The sequence below is a fragment of the Musa acuminata genome, chromosome BXJ1-3 (assembly GCF_036884655.1).
Source record: "Musa acuminata AAA Group cultivar baxijiao chromosome BXJ1-3, Cavendish_Baxijiao_AAA, whole genome shotgun sequence".
Taxonomy (NCBI): Eukaryota; Viridiplantae; Streptophyta; class Magnoliopsida; order Zingiberales; family Musaceae; genus Musa; species Musa acuminata.
The window spans coordinates 9,995,404-10,011,912 of NC_088329.1; the positions used below are offsets into that span (position 1 = coordinate 9,995,404).

The 16,509-nt window shown below is 36.7% G+C and overlaps 1 protein-coding gene across 1 annotated transcript; it reads right to left on the bottom strand.

The window, feature by feature from the left end:
- Nucleotides 1-4,139: 4,139 nt before the first annotated feature.
- Nucleotides 4,140-15,607, bottom strand: LOC135622578 (alanine--tRNA ligase-like). Its single transcript, XM_065124555.1, has 22 exons — nt 15,095-15,607; nt 14,452-14,592; nt 12,839-12,985; nt 12,578-12,730; nt 12,358-12,487; nt 11,668-11,764; nt 10,636-10,756; nt 9,859-9,918; nt 9,404-9,454; nt 9,175-9,270; nt 8,822-8,923; nt 8,368-8,490; nt 6,857-7,000; nt 6,704-6,775; nt 6,542-6,617; nt 6,328-6,470; nt 6,096-6,204; nt 5,832-6,019; nt 5,220-5,309; nt 4,897-5,079; nt 4,561-4,737; nt 4,140-4,467 (listed from the first exon to the last, which is right to left on the bottom strand). Exons 1-22 carry the CDS (start codon nt 15,590-15,592, stop codon nt 4,396-4,398), a joined length of 2,973 nt encoding a protein of 990 aa, XP_064980627.1. The 5' UTR covers nt 15,593-15,607; the 3' UTR covers nt 4,140-4,395.
- Nucleotides 15,608-16,509: the final 902 nt, after the last annotated feature.

The window sequence follows — 16,509 nt, forward strand, 5'->3', positions numbered from 1 at the left end:
TCACTGCGGTTTAAGAATGTGATGATGAGTTGTGTATATAATTTGTTTTCGTTTGTGTTCTCAATGTTTTTGCCCCTACTTATCCTTCATTTGCATGCCTCAAGATCTAACCTATCGATCACCCAGGAAGAAGCTCACTTGTAGACTGGAGGTGGGTAAGGGTAGGACCAGATTTGGATATCAATTACCATGCAATTGTTGACACACTGTTTGAACCCCATCTATGGTGTTGTCTTCCATGGCTTTTGTCATGAACCCAAAAGCTAAAGCCTGATGGCAGTGCATCACCTTCTGAGTGCATGTCAATTGTGCCATACATGTGTCATTTGTACTTCTTTCAGTTTATGGATTATGTGTGGTTGCAATGGCTTGTGTTGGTTGGATGTATACATTTATCATTAGCATACATGTCATTTATTTCTCAAGGGTGGGGAACTTTTTCTTTGAGCAAACTATATGGTGTGAATCCTGGGCTGCATGCTTCATGATGAAATGCCAAAATTGTGCGTGGAATATGGCAAGACAAAGAATTCCAATTATTTTCCTCTACACAAACACACACACACACACAGAGAGAGAGAGAGAGAGAGAGCATATGCCTTGTTTTGTTCTTGTTCTTCTACGTGTAAATCACGGAATCTTCAAGGGTGGGGAACTTTTTCTTTGAGCAAACTATATGGTGTGAATCCTGGGCAGCATGCTTCATGATGAAATGCCAAAATTGTGCGTGGAATATGGCAAGACAAAGAACTCCAATTATTTTCCTCTACACACACACACACACACACACACACACAGAGAGAGAGAGAGAGAGAGAGAGAGAGAGAGAACATATGCCTTGTTTTGTTCTTGTTCTTCTACGTGTAAATCACGGAATCTTTGTGCCCACAGTTGGCTTTCCTCTCTCTATAAATCTATACAAAAATTACTTTTTCGATTGCATGTATGAGGTGAATCCATCAATACATGGTACTCGAACTATATTTGGTAGTGAATCCATGTACTCATCCGAGGTTGGTGGTTGTCTCAAACCTCTGACACGTAGAGCTTACGGTCGAGATCGAGTTCCTCACATTAAGATCTATCTATCTTTTTCGAGGGAAATCTCATTCCAGTCACACGACGTTATCCATCTCCCAAAACAAACTGGCAACTTTTCATACTTCATGCACCGGATTGATGTGTGCTTAGAATCCACGTAATCTCGCTCGCCACAATTGCTCCCAACTTAAGTACGATCCATTTCCCCTATAAATCTCCTCCGGTTTCTGTGATCACCGTGCCGCACCACAGTTTACCGGATCGATGAAGCCCGGAAGTCTCCTCTACCCCCTTCTCCTCGTCCTCTTGTTTCAAGCTTGTCGGTCTGCGTCCAACCAAACCACACTCGGTGGAGCAGACGAGGCTCGCCGACTGCCTCGACTCAACCAGAGCCAGCCGGCTCCAGGTTTGACGACGAGCTACATGATCTCTAGTCCGGTTGCCGTCACAAGCACAGCTTTGACAATCGCAGGTGGCCTCAATGCGACCGTCGTCTCGAGGGCGGGGAATGGGGAGTTGGACGCCATGAGGAGCACGACCCACTCGAAGGGTGGCGGCAGCGGTGGCGGCAGCGGTGGCGGCAGCGGTAGCGGTAGCGGCGCAGGAAAAGGAGGAGGGAAGGGCGTCGGGAGCGGGAAGGGCGAGGGCGGCGGGTCGCAGTCGGTCCGTCAGCCGCGCGACCCGCGAAGCAGCGGGGCGTCGAGGCGGCGGCCGTGCTCGTCTCTCGCGCGGCTCCTCCTCCGTCTGCACCTGCTCTGCCTCCTGCTTTGGTGGTGGTGGCGGTGGTGAAGAAGAAGAAGAAGAAGAAGAAGAAGAAGAAGAAGAAGAAGAAGAAGAAGAAGGAGGAGGATAGTGATGAGTTGGTGATGGTCGATGCCATCAAAGAACAACTGGCTGATGTTTTTTGCTATCGTTTCCTGACGGCTCGTCCGTCCGTCATGACAAACAGAAAATGGACAGATTTGTGTTCCTCCGGAGTTAGCAATGAAGAAAATGATATGAATAATAAGTTATTTAATTGTTTTAATATTTCAAAATCGATTGTTTAAATATGCAAAATGTCAACCATCAAACCATCTATTATTTCCTTTCTTTTGCTTGTCCTCCTTTGTGGTTGGATTTCACGTATCACTTGGAAGTGTCCCATTGCCCTCTAAATCTACTGAGAGCAACTTATTTTCGTACCACATTGTGTTTGAGTGGGAATATATGCTGATGTAGAAATGCATTGACACGCCTTAATCGTTTGATGGTTAGAGGAGGAATCTTATTCCAGTGTTTTAAGAGGAATTGAAGCGAAATCTAACAAGGCAGATTTTTAGCTCTCATTGATGTGGAACAATAAGCTAAAATGATCAGAATGACATTTGTGTGACCTGTCTCATGATCTATCTTTAAGCTAACCATCATCATCTCTTCGGATGGTACATTTATTATGACACCAATTGTCTAATAGGAATACTGATTCATCAACTTGCTCTTCAAATCACAGTCCCAACTCATTAACTTGAGTTAATGAGCTTAAACCACAAATTTCTTTTTCCTTCGACCCATTTTTTTTTCTCCTTTCCTCTTTATTCTTTTTCTCTTTATCATTTGATAAAACAAGAAAATTTCAAATATTGAACATTACCTAAAATTTCTCATAAATTCAAATGATAGAATTAGAATAAACATATTTTTGGGCTTCCCACTACACAAAGCCTCATGTTTTTTTTTCAATCAATTTTTAATTCTTATCTTCCTCCCCAATATAAATTAATTATAAATTATCCCCTGTAGTTAACTACCTTCAACATCGCGAATCTTATATTTTAAAAAATTATATTAACATCTACGTAGTTATGAAAGTAAAATATTTATAAGTTGAAGAGAACAACGATGAGAGGTAAAGACCGTTCGATATCTAGATCAGTGTCGATGTAAATGTAGAACAATAAAAGGGTAATCGAAGTAAATGTCGAGTGATCCTTTCGTCATTCATTATCTATATCGATGCAAATGCAAAATAACCTTTACTTTTATAGTCGCTCTCCTCATTCACAATAATCACTTACAGACATCAACGATATTATCATCCACCACCACCAATTAAAACGTTAAAATTAATTATTATTTTTTATATAATTTTACTATTAAAATCAAAATAAATAAATTTAGATATTTCACTTTCATAACTATAAATATACCAATATAATTTTTTAAAATATAAGAATCGAGATGCTAAAGATATATAAAGAAAATAATCTATAATTACCCTCCTTCCCAATATAATATTATTAATTACTGATTCTAGTCTTCCTCACTAATCCTAATATAATATTATTGTGCTAAAATAGATAAAAATCCCGTTATAAACTAATTTCGAATTGTCAGAGAGCATAACGATGATAGAGGTCGCGTTAGTAGGAATCAATACTTATTTGAAGAGAAATTGTATAGATTTGAAAGCAAGATACTTACCACTCATCACAAAAGTGTCTAAGTGTGTTAAGATTCTCTTCAAATCATTCATCACAAAAACCTAAAATCGACAATAGTTACCCTTTCGTTATTCATCTAGCAAATATAGAACTTTTATTTTTTATCATCACTCTCCTCCTCCACAATATCCACCCGTAGACCCCAACAATATTATCATCAATCATCACCAATTGAAACGCTAAAATTATTTTTTTTATATTTTATTTTTATATTTTTACTGATAAAATCGACATCATTAGAATAAATAAATTTAAATATTTTATTTTTATAAATATAAATATACTAATATAATTTTTTAAAATATAAAAATAGAGATGCTAGGTATATACAAAGATAATCTATAATTACCCTCCTCAATATAATATTATCAATTCCTGATTTTAGTCTTCCTCACCAATCCAGTTTTTATAAATATAATATTATTGAGCTAAAATAGACAAATCCAGTTACGATCCAAATTCGAACTGTCAGAGAGCATAATGGTGAGTATGAATCAATACCTAAGTCGATCAGATGAAGAAACTAATGACACAAGAATTTGTATAGACTTGAAAGCAAGTATGATACTTACCTCATCACAAAAGTGAGACAAATGTTAACCATGTCAAAAAAAATTTAATCGCTAAATCTGCACCATGGTTTGATGATTTAACAGTTAATTAGATGCTGAGTATACAATCCCCTGCTGTAGGAAGCTATAACTGGGAACTTCCATCCAGTGTCACCATGAATGGATTTGCACCATCAAACAAACTATAAATTAGTACCAACAAATAATGCCAGATCATATTTGGCTTCGGATTCAATCAAGAAAAGCAAACGGAAAATAATTTTGGTTCTGTTGCTTTGATATGGATGCCAGATGTGTTATTATTGCAGCTTCAGTGAAGCAAATTTTGCCGCGACATCCATTGCCTCCTCAAGGCGGGATGCATCGCTCCCCTGCAAGACGAGCAAATATTTGATCATGTTCCACATCATTGTCAATGAAATCTACTTGAGCATCTGATGTTTCTTTCAGATCACTGAACTTACCTGGCCCTGGGCGATGCCGTTTTTCCCACCACCACCCTTTCCCTCAAGGGGCTTCATTACTTCATTTAGCCATTCTAACACTGCCAGCCCAGTCTTTGATCCACTGTTGGGAACCCCAGCATAAACCACGGCTTTGTTCAATGTCTCATCTGTGCTGAACACCATCACCGCTAACCCCTATAGTAAAACCACCAGCATCTATGTCAAAAAGACAAAAAAAATGACATACTAACTAGTAACGGAGAGCAAGAAATGGGGAATCACCACTAAAATAAATTATTACAAAAGTTTCCAATCATATGCATGTGAAGGAAAAGCTATGAAAAGGTGAAAGACCTGTAGTTCCAAAACTTTCAACACTGCTTCTCGAACCGCTGCAGTATCCAGCCCTACGTCTACTTGTGCGATGCAAAAGGCTTTTCGTTCAGAAGCAGCAGCTTTTGCAACTTCTGTTGCTGCTTTGACTGCTTTCTGTATATTTTCCTCAGCAATCTTCTTCTTTGCCTTTCTAACACGATCCTGGTAAATCGTTATAAAAGAGTTAATGAGATCTACTTGCATAGTGGCATAGAAAGATCACAAGACAAGTAACTGCCTCCCCCACCAAAAACTACTCTGACGAATCGAAGGATACAAACTTATAATGACATGTTATATACCTCCAGTTGGGAAATCTTGGCTCTGAGGTCTGCTTTTATGGCTGCTGGAATAGCAGCTGCATCAATTTTGCTTTTCAGAGTGGCAACTTTCTGCCAAAAAAAAAAAAGAAAGATAAAATCAAAGTGAGTAAAAAAAATGCAAAACTAAACAATTTAAGCATCAGTATTATTGTTTTAGGTCCTAGATGTATATGATGTACCATCTAAGCAGATTGTTGTAGCCTATTGCCACCAAAAGATAGGAAGAAATAATAACAAATATATGGAAGGATGGACAATAACTTCTGAAAGGAAATCTAAACCTATTAAAAAATAGGATTGTTAAAAAGGTGGAGCACTACACGAATATCACTATTTTGACAACATTACCCTTGGACTACAATGCCTACATCCTATTACGAATGAGGCTGTGCTAAGTTCAGATCCACCTTAGCTTTTTGTCATCTTGAAGAATACATAATGTTTCAATAGAATCCCCATAGTGGTATCATCATCTATGCCGACTTGCAATGTTTACATAACACATGCAATTTCCATGGCAGCATATGAGATGCCACAAAATTATCACATGACAAGACCATGCACTGTACTTATCAAAGATATACACAGTACCTTCTCCAGCAAGCTTCCTTCTGATTTGGATGATTCAGTAATTTCAGCATCAAGAGAGGAAGCCAACTCCAATGCCTTGAATGCACATTCAGTTGTGACAGCTGTTACTCTTCTGATTCCTTTGGCAATTCCCTCCTCAGATAGAAGGGCAAATGCTTTAGCTTCTCGAGTATTTGATATATGAGTACCTGGCAATAACGAACCATTAAGTTATAGAATACAGGAAATGACCAAGAATTTCAGGAGAAATATCTCAAAACATACCTCCACATAATTCTGTTGATATGGATAACCATTCTTTATTGTCTGGATCCTGTAGAAGGTCTTCCACTTTATGGCCGATTGACACAACCCTCACAGGATCAGGATAGATCTATGTCAAAGAATATGAGCACAATTGAGAATGCATTTAGGTCAGAAATCAACTCCAACAAGTTTGCTCATGAAACCAAGTGCGCATTTAAGATTATGTCATTCGAGAAACCAAAGCACTTACCTCACCAAATACTGCTCGCAATCCAACTATCTGCTTCGCAGCAGCCAGAGTCGCTTCACTTGCATACACATTTAACTCATCTTTAATCTGCTGGTTTACAATGGACTCAATTTTTCTCAGATCTTCAGGATGGATGGGTTTCCCTGATACACATTGACAAATAAATTAGAGTCCATAAACATCCAAAAAAAGATTAAAAAGAGTTGAGCATTACCATGTGAGAAATCAAATCTTAACTTCTCAGGAAGAACAATTGAACCCTTCTGATCAACATGATCCCCAAGCACTTCCTAAATTTCAGACAGAACAAGGATAAGTGTTTAGAAGATGAGCTAATAAATCAAACAAGGCATAAAAAATCATAAATGTTTAATACCCTAAGTGCGAAATTAAGCATGTGAGTGCAAGTATGGTTTGGAGCGATCAAGGTACGTCTGTCATAGTCAACCTATTAATAACAGAAAAAAATGTCAATACACAGGGCAATCTAGAGAAGAACATATTGAAACATTATTTTTTAAAACTTTACCTTGCATATTACTTTGTCGCCAACAGATAATGCTTTGGCCCCCCCAATTAAAGTTCCAATATGAAGAACAAAGCCTCCATATACTTGAACATTATTTACTTGAAATGATCCAAATGACCCATCAATTGACCCAGTGTCATATATCTAATGCGAAAAAAAAGTAAGACAGAATTCTACTTTCCCAAGACATGAATGAAGCCAGTAGAACTCAAAACACTGAGAAAAAGATGGATTTGTTATAATGTTTAGGAGGAAAACATTACAATATAATGCTTAAACAAATGACCATTAGAAAACATAATGCTGTGATCAATCAAAGTTATGAAATATCAACTGAAACACAATAAACATATAAAAAACCTTTCAGAGTTAGATAATCTGTTAGTATAAGATCAAAGTTATTATATTACAGTTGAAACGCAAGATCAACTGTAATATAATAAAATGGTTGATATTAGGGGAATATCAAACACAAAACCTTTAAACAAATAACCATATAGAAAATATTATGTTGTGATCAATTAAAGTTAACTATGTCATATATACCGGATAAGGTAATTTGTGCCACAATAAATTATCAAACAAGCAATTTTTAAAGAAAAAGAAAATTTTCACTATTCTATACATCCAGTAAGAGCTCGAAAGCAACAATTAAAGGAATGTATGTTGTTTAGACACTTTACCGTTGCCCATTCATGCAGATTTCTGGGCTTCCTGAGTAACAAAAACAGTGCTGTTCTAGAGGACAAGACTCTGGCAAAAGAAAGCCACACCACAATAACATAAACATTGTTGTAAAGACTAGTCAATAGTGTCATCTCAACTGTCTAATGTTTTCCCCCATTGTTTCTATTTTTAACTTCTTTCCTGAATTCGGTATATGTTTGTGTATGGTCCTATTTGTGTGTGGGGGCGTGCCTGCATAATTAAGATGTAACTCACACATATACATCCCTGAAAACCATTACTGCAATAGAGAAACTAGCTTAAACTATTCCCATGTCACTGACTGCACATGCAAACTTGTCCATGGCTGGTTATCAGAAGGCTAATAATACATATACTGGTAGTATTTGTGGTCAAAAAGAAAAAGAAAATTAAGATTAAGTGTCCAACCCTATTAGTCTTATCACAGAAATTGCTGAAAAAATTTTGATCAAGTCCCAAAAAAAGAGAATCACACATCTCCTGTAAAAGTATCTCAGGACCTACAGTAAACTCAATTCTCTGTACCCACTGCAGATTACCTTCTATATTTACAGTTTTCACATAAATGGTTACGCCAAGAAACAACCTCAGCAAAAAACAAAGTACAGAACCATACACCAAGAAAATCTAGAAACTCAGCAAACAACAAGGAACTAAATTTACAGGTTAAGTAAATTTATAGTCACAAGTTTTGATTTTTAAACAGAAATGGATTTTCATAAATTAAGAAGTCCATATAGTCACAAAAAAAAATTGATTTTTGAACAGAAATGGATTTTCATATATCAAGAAGCCCACATTACCTGACCCCCTTGCTCAGCATAGAAACTTGTACTTTCCAAAACAATGCCTATGTCAACTCCATCAAAAGCTGTCTCTAGGAACTCCGCACCAGTATATATAGCTTTGACCACACTTTCATGATCCTATTGAAGGACAATTTCTGCTTTAACTTTCCAATCAACTTGTATAGTGCTTAGCAGATAAAGAACTTAAATTTGAGCATGCCACCGAATAACAAAACTAGGCTGACATCAAAAAAATGGGCTTGTGATAAAGAAAGATCAAACCACAGAAATAAACTATTGAGAATCTTGCTCATGACACTGGAAAGTTGGAAAAAAATGCAAGAGGTATAGAGAATCCTAAGATAATAGTTCTCAAGAATAAAAGCTGCAATGATATTGAAAAGATGTAGTTTGCACAGCACCCAACCAGTAGCTTGCTCCAATATTCAAAGTTCTTCTAGGTACAAACCTGGTGCCATATAAACTTGTAACTATCATCTGTTGTAGGCACACCATTCTTATGCAACTTGGATGTAGCATCAGCATCCATCACAATGGAGTCCCCAACTGCCTGCCAATCATATAAAGCAACAGATGGTTTTTAAAAACTATACACCAAAAACTAACACCATAAAATGGTATCCAATTCAATAAAGTAACAAAAATATTAATTATCTACAAACAGCCTATCATAGCCTTCCCACAGAAAAACACCAAAATAAGAAAAGAAAGGAACAACAAGTGGGCGGCCCAGCGTATGAGAAGAGTAATTATAGTGATTAAAAAATCTGACTTCAAAACAAAAAAAAGAGCATAACAAACCTTACTGCGAGCAGTTCTAGCCTTTTGCCTGGCTTCTTCCATGGCAATATTAAAACCTTCCACGTCGACTGATAGTCCTCTTTCTTCTGCCATTAGCTGTAAAAATAGATGATAAAAACAAAGAAAAAAAAATCAAGCACAGAGATAATTATAGTAAAAGATGTATATTAAGACACATGTATAGACACATTAAAGGAACAATGTCCAGGTAGTGAATTCAGCAATTTACCTGCGTTAAATCCATAGGAAAACCATAGGTGTCCCACAAAACAAATGCCTCCTGCAAACAAAAGAAGTTCATCAAAGAGTAAGTAAGATATGTGCAAAGAATATGGAAACAAACCACCAAAAGCTAATAAAATTTCAAACGGACATATTAAAAATATAAGAATCAAGCAAAGGAAAACAAAAGATAATCTGGTGCAAAAATGCAAAAAAAAAGTGAAATTGCACTTGCATATTACACCTCTATGCTAAAAGAAAGTCTGACATGGAGCAAAGTAGAAGGTTCAGGTAGGACAAAAAAACAATTCGGTGCAAGCAGAAAGGGCAAAGAAAAAACAAGGTTAGGATTTAGGAATATGGCCAATTAGACTGCAACCAGTTCACTCAATGTTGCATAAGATTTCACAGCATAAAAGGACAAATAAAACAATTTATTGGCATAAAAAGTAGTAAACATGCCTGGCCACTTATTTTGCTGCCCTGAACATCTTGTGCAGCTTTCTTAAACTTCTCAATTCCCTGAAAAACAAGATAATTTCATCAAGCTCTAATTATAACCATTATTAATAAATAGAGTAAATCACTTGTTTCCACTTATGTGGCGAAACTGCTGCCTGTTCCAAACTCACTGCTTTTTAATGTATGATTAGACGATGAGCAAAATAGATTAAGTTTTTTTTTTCAACTGATCACAAAGTGATTTGCTAAGTATGGTCCTCCAGAATGTCCAATATCCAAATGTGTTCCAACAGAAATACCAGATAATGTCATTCATGTCCATTATACACTATATACATGTAAAAACAACCAAGATAATCACATGCCATGCTTCATCCTGATGGCCAGTTCATCTATTTCTTTAATAGCCTTCTCATACCAAAAAGTAACAACATAATCGATAATACCTGAATATCAACAACAAAAGATGGTATCCCAAGCGGTTAAAAGTAAAACAAGTTGGAAGAAATGACTTGTATATACATAGTGGAAATAAACTCTGATGTTTTAACAGGAGGCATAGAGTTATCATGCAACATAGAGAATTTAACCCAAATAAACAGAGGAAGACTGTTAATATGCAGCATCGTAAATTCAACATATGACATGCAGTTAGGATTTGCAACCCCAAACAATAAAAGAAATGTCTTGTGCTAAGACCTTTTTTTAATTTTGCAAAAGAAGCCTCAGGTCATTCACCTCAGAATGTTGATCATATGCAAAAAAGATCAAAAATACCTTTAAAAGTGTCCTTCCAAAACTTGCTTCCTCATCTGCAATTATCTCTTGTATCTTAGATTCATATTGCTTGAGCTCTGGAAATACATCACCCATCACTTTCGTGACAACCCCTACAAGACTAGATATCATTGCAGTCTGAGGTTACTCACAAGAACAAGCATGGGCAACAAGTTCAGTGTATATAGATGCATGTGTATATCCTGTATAAGTAACAATTCTTGAATGATGAAGCATTTAAAATGAAGAAAAAGCACAACATTTTTAACACAACATTAACAAGCATATCCTAACATTATTATTAAGGAAAGGTTTATCTACCCTCACTTTCAAACACAACCTAGGTAACAGAATTAATAATGTACACTCAAGCAACAAATATACAATAGCATTGATTTAAATTGCAAGTGTAGCCTGTCCAGAAAAGGCATCAGCATAAGAAATGCTCACCCTTTGCAAAATTATCACTTTCTGATAAGGGATCACACTTTAAAGCAAGAATTGCCTGCATGCGGAGGAACTTCCACAAGATTCAAATCAGTTCCTACTTCCTATGTCCTGATAGTGACATCCTTTATCTATTATATAGAAAAATCAAAGTCATCAAAAATCATTTTCAAAAGAATATCCTCCATGACAATTTTCAAGTACAATACTTGAAGATTATCACTGTCCAGCTACATAAGCAATCTACCAATACATCTTCAATTAAATCAAATTGATGACCCTTATCCTCAGCTAGACCCTCACCTTAAGACACTTATGAATCATCACTACTGGTCACCACTACATATTACATGTTATAATCAGCAGCTTTTCCAGTTTCATTCTTGCAACATTTCCAGATTTACTAATTTTGACAATTGCAAACCAACTATACCGACAAAACCAGTCATCCCTTTTCCAGTATGCCCTCTAATATCAATCAAATACACCCGTTGAGAAAACATGATAACTCCCAGAAGACATAAAAAGGCAGTTCACCAATAAAAATTAAAAACAGCTTTCAAAATAACAAGTCATTTTCCTTACCCACTGAAAAATCCTTCTTGTGCTTTTAAAACTTCTCTACCATAACGTACAGCTCGTCGAAGAATACGTCTAAGAACATATTCTCGCCCCTCATTACCTGCAGGTTCAGTACTCAGGCATATGATTTTTGACAGATATGAAGATGCATGAGTCAGAACCTAGATGTGAAATTAAATAAAAGTCAATCATAAGCGACAAATTTACTACACAAGCTATTTAATTTTTTGTGGGATATGAAATTTGACATGCACGTTAGTTCATGATTATGCAAACTCCTGACAGTTTGGAATAAGCATGCAAAATTAGCATCATGCTATAAGATAGTACATAGTAACAGATGAACACACCCAATGGTAATTAGCAAGCAAACAATTTTAAAAATTAAAGAAATAATAAAGAACAATATTAAACATGAAACGATTATAAACAAATTAAACATATTATAGAGGAATTAAAATCATAAATCATATTATGAAACTTTGGGAAAGAGTTATCGTAAATAAGAATAAGACTTGCAACAAATATCTCTGTAAATAGCATAATATTCAACAACTAAAGGCCACTAGTGTGAACAGTGACCCAGTCATGAGTTTTGGCTGGCTCAGTTCAAGCAACAAAGTGATTGAATTAAGTCCATAGAATCATTGGCATTTTGTATGCATCGCACAAAAAACAAATCAAGACATTTACCAGGACGGGAACCATCAGCAATGGCAAAAGAAAGAGTTCTTATGTGATCAGCGACCACTCTGTAAGCCATGTCAACTTTGTCCACATCATCTGCCCCAACCTTGCCAGAGTATGGCAGAGCCCCTGTTACCTGCCACAACAACAACAGGGAAATCTCCTCAAGAAAACATATCATGCACTTCAGAACCCATCAACAATATCTGATTAATTGAAAACATACTTGTTGAATAGCATCAAATATGGGCAAGAATACATCTGTATCATAGTTGCTCATTTTATTCTGAAGAATCGAAGTCAATCTTTCAAAACCCAACCCTGTATCAACATGTTTCGCCGGTAAGGACCTTAAACTACCATCACTTTCCCTGTTAAACTGCAAAAGAAGTAGCAATAAATACCATGAACTCAAGACAAATCTCTGTACAAAAGACAAGAACATGAAAAACTTAAGCAAAAAGGACAGGAATATCCAATTTCATACCTGAATAAACACAAGGTTCCAGATCTCAATGCAAGTAGGATCATCATTATTGACCAAGGAAGCTGCATCACGATTGCCAAGGCGATCAAAATGAATTTCCGTGCAAGGTCCACAAGGGCCAGTATCACCCATCTCCCAGAAGTTGTCCTGTTAAACATGCAAAGAAACACTGAGACAAAAATATGCAAGAACTGTTTTTTTCTTTAATGAGCATAATATGTCTGCTTGCAGTATAGACAGCATGTCCAGAAGCTAAAAGGATTCTAAACAATATTCAGGTAGCAAAAATGTACTGAAAAAATAAAAACTAACAAAAAGTTGATATGAACAGTGATGAGCATGATCAATAACAAGAATAAAAAACATATTCTGCAAAAGAGACTTTAAAGTCACAACCAAAACAGTGATGTGTATGTGCTTCAACTCCATAAACTGTCAGCATATTATACTTTACATGTGCATCATTTTTGGTAGTCTGCTGGAACTTATCAGCATTTACCAAAGTGTCGCCCATTAACTTAAAAACACATCCCAGATCAATTTTATGCCAGCCAATCAAGACAAATGTATAACCCATTTGAACATTCTTGTCAGCTTCCACCATTGATTTCATCTTTGTTAGTTTTGAGAATTAGGTTCCATCAGCTGTTCCACGCATGTATACCTTTAAAATGAATATTTAGGCACTGTAGCAAAATCGTCATTTCCGCTTCTTCCAAACTTTTCTCAAATTAGTCATGAGACTTCTTAAGCAACTCCAAGCAGTGAAATTTTCCCAAAGCCCAGGTGTAATAGCTCAGCTTACATATCAAAAAAGAAACTCACATAATTTTCTTAAACTACCTATTCATATGCATACATATATACATATATATGTATTGACATACACACTGAGTCTCATGCAATTTCGGGTTGATTTTGATGTATTTGACTCTCCTAGAAGTAAAATTGACACTCAGAAATGCATTAATGGTTTATTATAACTTGAAAAAACTAGTTAGATCAATTAAAATAAGATAATAAAAAACTGTCACAAGTCATCTTTTTATTTTTCCCCTCAACCCAAGAATACAAAATGTCACATGCCTTTTTTTTCATCCCCCTCAACGCAATCACCCTATAAAATGGATACTTTGCATTCATAAATACAAATGGTATACATGATGGTCCATGTAAGGACTGTCTAGACATCTCAAGGCATGTTTATAGCCAGCGTGCCAGCGTAAGCAACCAACAGAGCAACTTTAACCACCACCAATATTCGCAAGTCTACAGAAAATTTAAGATGAATGATCCCAAATTGCATGAGAGTAAACTAAAAGCTATAGGATTTTTTCCACAACAATCATTTCTAGCTTTGCATAAATTTGCCTTAATTGAGGTAGCTTTAGATGGCTGACATTAGTGGGAAGCCCACAAAATCTCATGAAATGCTATCAAAATCTTCTTTTTTTTACATCTACTTCATACAAATTAAAGATGATTTTCGTTTTCCTCCAGAAGAAAGGCAGAACTTTTTGAAAAATGCTGCAACATAATGCATATTATTTTATATGTCTAAGTGACTTTAATGCCGTATTGTGCAATATCACTTGCAATTTTACATATATTACCTTGCAACCAAAAGGCAGCACTCGTTGAGGCTCCAAAAATCTTAGCCACATATCTCTAGCTTCATTATCAGCTGGAAGGCCTAACTTCTCATCACCACCAAAATAAGTAGCATAAATCCTGTCTTTAGGCAATTCATACACCTGCAGATTGATAAGCAAATAACAATTGTCAGCTGACGAACAAGATAAAAACGCTCCACATGATTGACGACTGACACAATGATAAAATAATATCGAGAATGTCTTGTGTTACTTGTATATAGTAATTAACCTAACTGTCTCTTCACAAAGTAAAAGTTGCATCTTTTATCATCCAGTGTCTATTGACGCTGTACTATGGACTTCTAGAACCAATACTCAGATCTGACTCCAACTGCTTGCATATCTTGTTCAATAATACTGGAAATCAAACAATTGCGTAACTTCTAGAAAAACGAAAGGAAAAAAAGAACACAGATCTCTGTATTGGGCGTGACTAATAATATGTTAAGCTACATACCAAAAACCCAGATTAGGTCAAAATATGCAAGTCTTTTCCACAGTGACATGGAGACTAAGAAAGAAATACTTTTAACGACAAAAAAGAATGAAGAAGTTACGTTAAGAACAAGAAAGGAACTTGAATCTAGATGTGGTTTAGGACCTCGGTGAGGAGTTCCCAGGCCCAAGTGATGGCCTCGGCCTTAAAGTAATCACCGAACGACCAATTGCCGAGCATCTCAAAGAACGTATGGTGGTAGGTATCCTTCCCGACATCGTCAAGATCGTTGTGCTTCCCTCCGGCGCGGATGCACTTTTGGGTGTTACACGCCCGCCTGAGCCGGCCAAGTGGCGTCGTGGGGTTCACGGTCCCAAGAAAGATCGGCTTGAACTGGTTCATTCCCGCGTTGGCGAAGAGAAGGGTGGGATCATCGAGGGGAACCACGGGGCTCGACCGCCAGTCGACGTGCTCCTTGCCCTCGAAAAAGCGGATGAAGGTTTCCCTCACCTTGGTCGCCGGCCACTCCACCGGTGTCGCCTCGTTGGCCATCTTCACCGCCTGCTTGGGGACGAAGGTAGCGGTGGAGAAGACCGAGGCGCTAACCCTAGCCCTAGGGAAGACGAGGTAGCGGAGCGGCTGGAGAATGGCGAAGAAGACCATGCTACAACGACTGCCGTCGAAGGATATTTATATTAAATCGGGAGAAAAGGGAAAGGAGCACAATGAAACGGTTCCGTCCGTCGCGCTGTGGACGGCTAAGATTGGTCGAACAGCGAGATCAATCACTGCTACAAACCGTTGGATCTCTAGCGATCGCAGGGTCTTTTCGAAACCCTAATTAGTTTGCCGTTATAACGACCGTTTCGAAGATGCTGAGGCCCTGTCGCGCATCACATGATAACATGAACAATATGATTCTTAGATCAAATCAGCATTACATTCTAATTATAACATCTTTCTAACATATTTGAGATGTCAGCTGTTCGTCACACTGATATAGTGATGATTAGATTAATCGAGAGATCTTTGTTGGGAATATGTTCCCTATTTGGACCATGGAATAGCAAGAGTCGATTCTTCATTTTTATTGGCGATAAACGAGACTGGTTTCTTACTTTATATTGATGATGAACGTTATTATTATCAAATAAATAACTTGTTTTCGTAAGCTAAGCTTTTATTTTGATCGCCTAAGATGATTTGATATATCTTATTTTCCAAATGTGATCATGTCCAAGAGAGAAAATAGAAAGGTTAAAGGAACAATTTGGTTGATAAAACAAATTTCAGATCTTACTTGGGTTTCCTGTTATAAAAGTTACTCATTCGATGGTAAAGTTAGTATATGTTCATCGTAATAAATAGCAAAAAAAAATTATTCTTAGTTTAGTAAGTCTGAAATGAAAATATATTCGAATATATCACTTTATATAATATTTATTTGTAATAATCATCAATTATAAAATATTAAATATTTTTAACAAGGGATATTCCTCTTATATTTATATGCCACGTGGCATACCCAATTGACGATTGGATTTTGAGTAAGGGATAATTTGGGATGTGTCGTCTCCTAA